The sequence below is a fragment of the Malus sylvestris genome, chromosome 7, assembly GCF_916048215.2.
Source record: "Malus sylvestris chromosome 7, drMalSylv7.2, whole genome shotgun sequence".
In the NCBI taxonomy this organism is placed as follows: Eukaryota; Viridiplantae; Streptophyta; class Magnoliopsida; order Rosales; family Rosaceae; genus Malus; species Malus sylvestris.
This window is the reverse complement of record NC_062266.1, coordinates 8,706,037-8,714,573: the sequence shown is the minus strand read 5'-3', so window position 1 is coordinate 8,714,573 and position 8,537 is coordinate 8,706,037. Positions and strand designations below refer to the sequence as shown.

Genomic DNA, 8,537 nt, shown 5'->3' with positions numbered 1-8,537 from the left:
TCTTCTTCTTCTTCCTCCGACTACAACTTTTTTTTTTCTTCCTCCTTCTTCTCCTTCTTCCTTCCCCTTCTTTCTCCTCCTTCCTTCTTCTTCTTCTTCCTCAAAAAAAAAAGAAAAAAGAAAAAAAAAACTTTCATCTTCCCCTAGATTCGGAGGAAGAAGAAGAAGAACGAAGAAGGGGAAGGAAGAAGGAGAAGAAGGAGGAAGAAAAAAAAAACTGAATCTGGGCAGATTTGGAGGAAGAAGAAGAAGAAGAAGAAGAAGAAGAAGAAGAAGAAGAAGAAGAAGAAGAAGAAGAAGAAGAAGAAGAAGAAGAAGAAGAAGCAGAAGGAAGAAGAAGAAGAAGAAAGAAGAAAAAAAAAAGAAAAAACTGAATCTGGGTAGATTCGGAGGAGGAAGAAGAAGAAGAAGAAGAAGGAAGAAGAAGAAGAAGAGGAAGAAGGAGGAAAAAGAAGGAAGAAGAAGAAGAAGAAAAAAAGAAGAAGAAGAAGAAAAAAAAAAAAAAAAGCTTCCCCAAATTCGGAGGAAGAAGAAGGAGAATGAGAAGGAAGAAGAAGGAAGAAGGGGAAGAAAGGGAAGGAATGAGGAAGGAAGGAAGAAGGAGAAGGAGAAAGAAAAAAAAAAAAAGTTGCAGTAGGAGGAAGAAGAAGAAGAAGAAGAAGGAAGAAGAAGAAGGAAGAAGAAAAGAAAAAAAAGAAAAAAAAAAAGCGTGGATGACATGTGGCGCCCAGTCAGTGCGCCACGTCACAGTTAACGGAAAACTTAACAGTTTGACTAACGGATATATGAGACTGTCCCAAAATTTACACTTTAAGTATGAATCTGAGACGAAAAAAACTTGATGTACTAAATGTTGAAAATCACGAAACATGAGGGTAGTAAACAGTTTTTTACTCTTTTATTTATTATTTTGTTGGGGTCTGACTGAAATTTCGCAAAAAGTTTTAGGGATGTGCTATTTACATATTTTTTTTATTAGTTTTTGTTTTTTAACTTTTTTTAAAATTATTTGGTTAAAAATTAAAAATATGTGTGGGAAGTATACAATCGCCAACTAAATTAACTAATAGTGTTTCTCCCTTACATTCCCCGGAACCCCATCCCGCTACCAACAGCGAAACAACCAACAAACCTCCCACGCTACCCCCGCTCTTTCCCATGGCGACCAACTCTCTAAAACCCTAACCCTAACCTCTCTCTCTCTCTCTCTCACTGATTGCTAACTCCAACTCCAAGAAATGGCGTCGCTGCTCCACACAGCGTCCCGGTCCTCTCTCGCTTCTCGCGACTCTCTACGCCATCGCACTTACCTCCCCAACTACTCTCGCTCTCAAATCCCCATCCTGAATTCCGTGGTAAGCCGCCGCAACCTTTTCGTTTTCTTGGTTCAAGAAATGCTTTAATTCTTGAATATTATCTCTAATTGGTTTCAATTCGAGCGATATTTTGATAATATGATTTGAAATTTGTTGGTTCTGAATGATGTATTGCAGAGGTGTGGTGTGGGAGAGCCTCTCAAGTATGCAAATGGAAAGCCGTGCGTACCACTCCTCAGGAGTGAAGATTTGGTGCCGACTTTTTCGGACACGAAAACACATTTGGTGAATGAAATTAGCAAGACTGATACCAGGCTCAGGATCTTTTCCGGCACTGCGAACCCTGCGCTGTCTCAGGTTTAGCTTTATACAAATTTTAACATTTAATTTTGTCTATGTTTGTTTTATTGAATGGTAATTTTATTATTCAAGGTCGACTTATTGAGTTTTAACAATTCATTTAGTGTTTTATGGATTGATCTGATGTAGATGCTTAGATACGAAAAGTTTCGTGTGCAATTGTTTGATTTTTATATGTAGCGGAAATGAGAATGTTAATATTTATGGGACGAGTTACTAGAAACAGCTTGAGGGACACCTGCTCAGGATAAGATAGGGGAAAGTAGATACCAAAAGTATCGCGTGCGATTCTTTGAGTTTTGAACGTTATGGTTCTGCTGTAGTGCAGGAAGGACTGGGTAGAAGAGTTGTGAATCAGGGTTCACTTCTTCTTTTTCATTTTTCACGTTTGTTGTGTTTCATTGATAATTTACAGTTGGAAACTGTCAGATTTACTTGTGAAAATATGAGGATAAAAAAACCCAAGGAAACTATGCATAGGATTCATCCCTTGAAAAAAGAAAAAGAAAATGGTGATTTTGCAAAGGATTGCAATAAAAAAAAAGTGCAGGAAAACTGTCAGATTTCTATGTACTACTAGTTGACTTTATTTGGTTTTTCCTGAAAGTATACAAGGAAACTGTTGCAAGGAGGTTATTGTGTTGGTGTAGTTTTCTGCTTTATATGTTTAGTTGTCAGTGCGTTATGGTTGATAGTTATAATGACAAAGCTAGTGGGAAGAAGGTTTCATGAAAACAATCTAGGTTCATGAAAATAATCTAAATTAATGAAAGCAAGCTAGTGTTTATTAGTTAGCGTGTCAAGATTTGTACGTACAAATGCTGTAGGTTATGGATTTTTTTTTCGTTACAGGAATGCATAGTACCATCAACTTCCAATATATTTCAAAATACACCATTCTTCCTCGTTTAAGTAATGATTTGAGTTTCCTCTGTTTCTATAGCTCATGGTGATAGTCATTTGCATTACCCATCTTGTGGCGTTCATATGTTTGGAAAATGCATCCTTGTCTAGGAAATATAAATTTGAAGAAAAAAAATCTTCAATCACAAAAATTCTCTGGGAAATATACTGTTGGTAGATTTTAGAAAAACAATCTCTCGAGAGAATGTTTTCTTGATTATGCCATTTAACTTAATGCAAGGAAGGGAAATTGTTTTTTTCTTTCCTTGTCTCTTAAGAAAACATTTCCTGACACACAAGCTGAAAAAATGCTCATATGTCCCAGGAAGTTGACCATTCAAACAAACATCAGAAAGTTTTTCTAATTAAGAAAAATTCTGCTTGGAAAAATATTCCCCAAAGCAAACGTAGCCATAATGTATTGTAAACTTATTAACCATTTAGCACTATGGTCTGACCAATTTTTTTTTTATTTGATAGGAAATTGCTTGCTGCATGGGCCTGGAACTTGGAAGGATTAAGATCAAACGCTTTGCTGATGGAGAGATATATGTTCAGTTGCAAGAGAGTGTAAGGGGGTGTGATGTATATCTTGTGCAACCCACATGTCCTCCTGCAAATGAAAATCTTATGGAGCTTCTTGTCATGATTGATGCTTGTCGGAGGGCTTCAGCCAAGAATATCACTGCTGTGATTCCATATTTTGGCTATGCCAGGGCTGATAGAAAGGTAACTTCGTATTATCAGCAAGGACAGCTTTTCGTCTTTGGTAAATTTGTACTTTCAGCATCAAAATATAGCTTATTCCTATTGTCAACAACAACAACAACAACAACAAAGCCTTTTCCCACTAAGTGGGGTCGGCTATATGAATCCTAGAACGCCATTGCGCTCGGTTTTGTGTCATGTCCTCCGTTAGATCCAAGTACTCTAAGTCTTTTCTTAGAGTCTCTTCCAAAGTTTTCCTAGGTCTTCCTCTACCCCTTCAGCCCTGAACCTCTGTCCAGTAGTGACATCTTCGAACCGGAGCGTCAGTAGACCTTCTTTGCACATGTCCAAATCACCGGAACCGATTTTCTCATGAATATGCAAGTTAGATTCGTAAGTTAGATTCGTTAACTTGGAATTTAAGGTTCCTTAAGAAAGTTCAGGTCATTAACATTCAAATTGGATTCAAATATCATTTTTGCTTGAATTATTTCTGCAGATAGGTTGAGCTACACTATAGAATTATGAATAAGCAGAAGTTTAGAATACTGAGTTGATAACATATATGCAAATGCATTATGTAGTAAATTCCACAATGCCATAATTTAAGTTGAAATTGATATGCAAACCAATTTTAAGTTCAATTTTGTTTTAATTATTATCTTAAATTGTTTTTGTTCCAGACTCAAGGGCGTGAATCTATTGCAGCCAAACTTGTTGCAAATTTGATTACAGAAGCAGGTGCAAATCGTGTTCTTGCATGTGATCTTCATTCTGGGCAGTCTATGGGATATTTTGATATTCCTGTGGATCATGTATATGGTCAGGTAATACCTGTAATACTATGCTCTCTTTTGTCTCATAATTCACGGACTAAGGGGTGTTGGACTCTTACAAGAATGTTACTTGACCACCTGAATTAAAATCAAGTTGAAGTGACATAATATTTGTTAAATTGGCTGAAAGAGGTATTCCCTTGAATATATTTGTATCTGGAGATCTTTTAAGGAAACAATTCTACAATGGTTTTGATAAAATTCATTATGCTTGATTTAAGCTGTTTAAAGTATATATGCTTATTTACGAGCTGTCCTAGGTTCTTCCCTCGACTCCTGAGAGGCATATGATTCTAAATACTGTTGATCATTCGAATTGTTGGACATCTCCTATGTGGTTCACCTTCTTTATGACCTTATTTTTATGTCCTAACAGCCTGTGATACTTGATTATCTCGCCAGCAAGACTATATACTCTGATGATTTGGTAGTGGTCTCACCCGATGTTGGGGGTGTTGCTAGAGCTCGTGCTTTCGCGAAAAAATTATCTGATGCTCCTTTAGCCATTGTTGATAAAAGACGTCACGGGCACAATGTGGCAGAGGTACAATCTATTCAGATGGGATTGACAACTATCCGATTTACCTCCTATGTTTGTCTTGTTCTTTCATTACAAGGAAAACTAATGAAAAGGGTTTGAAAACTTTGAGTTTTAACGATAAGAACAAAATAAAGGGTAAAGTGAATAGTACCATGATTGACTTTTTAGTGTAAAAATATGGTTTTTTGTTAAGGTGAACAGTACCAGGAGCTTTTCGTTAAAGTTCCCTTCATTATATTTGAAGTAACACATGAAATTGTTGGAAAGGTAAATTGTTGTGAAACCTGAATGTTTTCACAATCACATTAACCGGTTCAGACTCTGATGAACCAAGTTAATTTCAGGATGTTACATTTTCAAAAACAATCTGAAAAAGCTGTTACGTAACTCTAAATTAAGTTACTTAAAACATCCGTTAATGCACAACCTCCACCTCCTGCAAATTACAACACATAATCTAGGAAGTCCGAATCAATGGTACAACACATAATTTTTGAAATCATTTAAAAACTACCCCTCCATTCTTTGACATCATTTGTAGTGTCAGCCTATTTTATCTGGGATGTTATTCTTTGACATAACTTCAGATATCTTATTGTTGTTCTAACTGCTGTTTAGCTCTGAATCCTGACATAGCGCCAGTGTTGCTACTTTACTTTGAGAATATGATGACTTGATTGCATTTCTGTCATCTTTATTCTTTACCAGGACATTAAACTCCATTCACCTGAGCTATTACCACTTTTCTCACCCCTTGTGCTTACACACTGAAAATTATTGTTGAATGTGCCACTGTTCTGACAAACCTTTCTTTCTTTTCTTCTTCTGTTTCTCTTCTCTCACTTTAATCTATGTCACAAGAAAAGGACAGTCATTCACATATGCATAAGTTTTATTTTTTGGGTTGCCACTGGAAACATATCTTGCAACTCATTTGTGCATCTCTTTTACAGGTGATGAATTTGATAGGTGATGTCAAGGGAAAAGTAGCAGTTATGGTGGATGACATGATTGACACAGCTGGTTAGTTTGTACATGCTCTAATCTGTTTACAAAATCGATCACAAGGAGTACCAAGAATGATATTACATAATATAGAACATTAAGATAAGGATGACGAGCCTAGCTCGTGATGGTAAAGCTATTCTCTGGAGAAATCATAATCAACAAAAGAGGATCTTGCGTATGATGCAAACGTTATGGAAAATAGAAATCATCATTAGCAAAGTTAAATTAGAAATAGGGGGTAACAGGGGCTGAAAAGAACTATATATCTCTCTTATAAAAAGAAAAAAGTATATTTCAACCAATAGAAATTATAATAATAGTTTTTTTCTGTGGATCGTAACGCCTATCTTTTAACCCTAGGAAGTAATGCATTGTACTAGTTTAGATTTCATCTTCATAAGTATAACTTTTAAGGACATCTAACTGTAGATCATGATTGAAACAATTTTCCATTTTGACAGAGAATTTATGTGCACAGCATTTTAATTGCGTCTTGTAGGTTTGGATAAGTGGGTTATTCCTTGTTTGATAGTCTTTTATGTGGGTTTAACTTGAAAGTTCGTGCATAAGCCTATACACGGGATATCTGACAGTCTGGAAATCATCAAATCTTAGAAAGATGCCAAGGGAAGTTATCCCTGTAGCGGCCCCTCAATTTTGACTCTATGTTCATTTCACGCTTGAGTGGGCCACATGCTGAGACTAGTATGAAATGCGCCTGCAGTCAGCATGGGATAGTTGGTTCTTAGCACTGTTCCAAATCCAGTTATCGATTTACAATTTTGTACTTTTAAAGTCATTAGTGCAGGAGCTCTTGGTTGTGCATAAATAAATACACAAAAATCCTTCTCGGTTATACAAAAGTCTTGTTTCACGAAACCAAAAGTTTGTTAACACAACTTGTCCCTTTAAATTTTAACCATCTTAGCTACAAATTCCACAAACAGTATTGACTCAGTGTCCTGGTTTTGAATTGATTGGTGTTATCATAATAGTTCCCTCTGTTATCAACTAGTCTTTGCAGTTATATCCTTGGTTGTTGCTCTTTTAAAAAAAAAGTATCATTGTTTTGCTGTTGGGTTGTAGGGACCATTACAAAAGGTGCTGCTTTACTACACCAAGAGGGTGCCAGGGAAGTCTATGCATGTTGTACGCATGCGGTTTTTAGGTATGTGGAATTTCTGTGCATGAATCTCCGCTTTCACTCTTACAATATGACATACGGAGAGCGTTTTGAAGCAAAGGCTATGATCTTAATAATATCCACGGGAACCAACTACCATTTTTCTTTTATAATCGTATTCGGTACATATTGGCTTGACTTGGACAGAGTGTGTCTTTAGCATAAAAGGCATGGCTTGCCCTAGGCAACCCGGTGATCTCAGGAAAACCCTCTGTGGAAACATAGGTGGTGTGAGTGTTTATCTTGCAATCCTCAGAACACACGTTAGTGGGAGTTTAATGCACTCGGCCATGTACATCTGTCCAAACATGCATTGTGATTAGGTGAAAGTATCAAATAGAATATCCACAATGTCACTTCTAGTTGATTGACTTTTGAAGGAATGAGTTTTAGGGCCCCTTTTTTTTTTGTTCATACTCCCCTGCATGGTGACTATTGTTATTTCTACGAGCCATTAGTCACTGTATACAGTAGCATGCTAGAGTATTTACTTTTATCTGTTGTCTTTTTTTCAGCCCTCCTGCTATAGAGAGGCTGTCGAGCGGTTTGTTTCAAGAGGTGATCATAACAAACACCATTCCAGTGTCGGAGCAGAATTATTTTCCCCAGCTAACCGTCTTGTCAGTAGCGAATCTTCTGGGCGAGACCATATGGCGTGTTCATGATGACTGCTCTGTGAGTAGCATATACCAATAAAATTTGGTTAATACGAATATGAAAGAAATTAGTTCATTCTCCCTCCCCTGTCACATAAACAAACCCAATTGATTTGTTTGTTCATATGTATATGGCGATTAGCCTTTATAGAAAACCTTAATGGAATTAGTGGGCAAAGGCGAAAAATGTCAAGCGTCTCTGCTTCATGTTTTAAACCATTTGTTTCTAGCTCTATACTTCCCTTTAGGTCTTTTATTAATCAAATGTTTACATAGTTTTTACCATTTAAGTGGGGAAAGCAGTGCTGGATCACTGAGAGTTATCGTTTTGAATTTTTCTCAGGGTGGCTATGAACCCTATTCCACCTTGGGCATTGATTGATCGAATTCATGGCGGTGTGCCCTCCCAGCTTCTGTTACTGTCGTATAGCTAGCCACCTCGTCGGAAACAGGATTGTCAATAGAAAAATAAAGGTTTTCTAGAGAGAGACGCCTGCTTCAGAGATTGTTGTTTCGGAACTTTATACGACCGAAGGTTGATGGTTTTGTGATAGATAATCAGCATTGTTGTTGTTGTTGTTGTTGTATGATATCACTGTTTGACCCTGTAAGATGCCATTTTGTTGGGTAATCAGTCATATTCCGCTTACCTTACATATAATATACTCGAGTTTCTGTATTCGATCTTCCCTCGTGTTAATAAGCACCCCAGATTCACCATTGAGAAACCCAGAAACCTCAATTTGTAACCTCTCTGGCGACCCCGCCGTATATGTCGGTGTTATTCACATCAACAACAGAAACAACACATAACTGCAGTTTTCATCGCCATCAGTCTCATGCGACAGTGAAATCGACGGTTGGAAGAGGAACTTGGGATGAGAATGGTTAGACGAAGGGGAGAAGTTGGAGGGATGATGGGTGGAGAAGCCGCCATGGTAGCCATGGTAGTCATGGCATGAAAGCTTCGCAGACTTAAAAGGGATTTGGTTACATGTTTAAAAAGAGACTTGGGTGTTTGGTTAC

At 37.2% G+C, this 8,537-nt stretch overlaps 1 protein-coding gene across 1 annotated transcript; it reads left to right on the top strand.

Annotated features, from left to right (window-relative positions):
* Positions 1-1,065: 1,065 nt before the first annotated feature.
* LOC126628804 (ribose-phosphate pyrophosphokinase 1-like) lies at positions 1,066-8,190 on the top strand. Its single transcript, XM_050298639.1, has 9 exons — positions 1,066-1,355; positions 1,494-1,673; positions 3,060-3,308; positions 3,971-4,114; positions 4,500-4,667; positions 5,618-5,687; positions 6,759-6,840; positions 7,371-7,530; positions 7,855-8,190. The coding sequence occupies exons 1-9, from the start codon at positions 1,239-1,241 to the stop codon at positions 7,891-7,893; spliced, it is 1,209 nt and encodes a 402-aa protein (XP_050154596.1). The 5' UTR covers positions 1,066-1,238; the 3' UTR covers positions 7,894-8,190.
* The last annotated feature ends 347 nt before the right edge of the window (positions 8,191-8,537 follow it).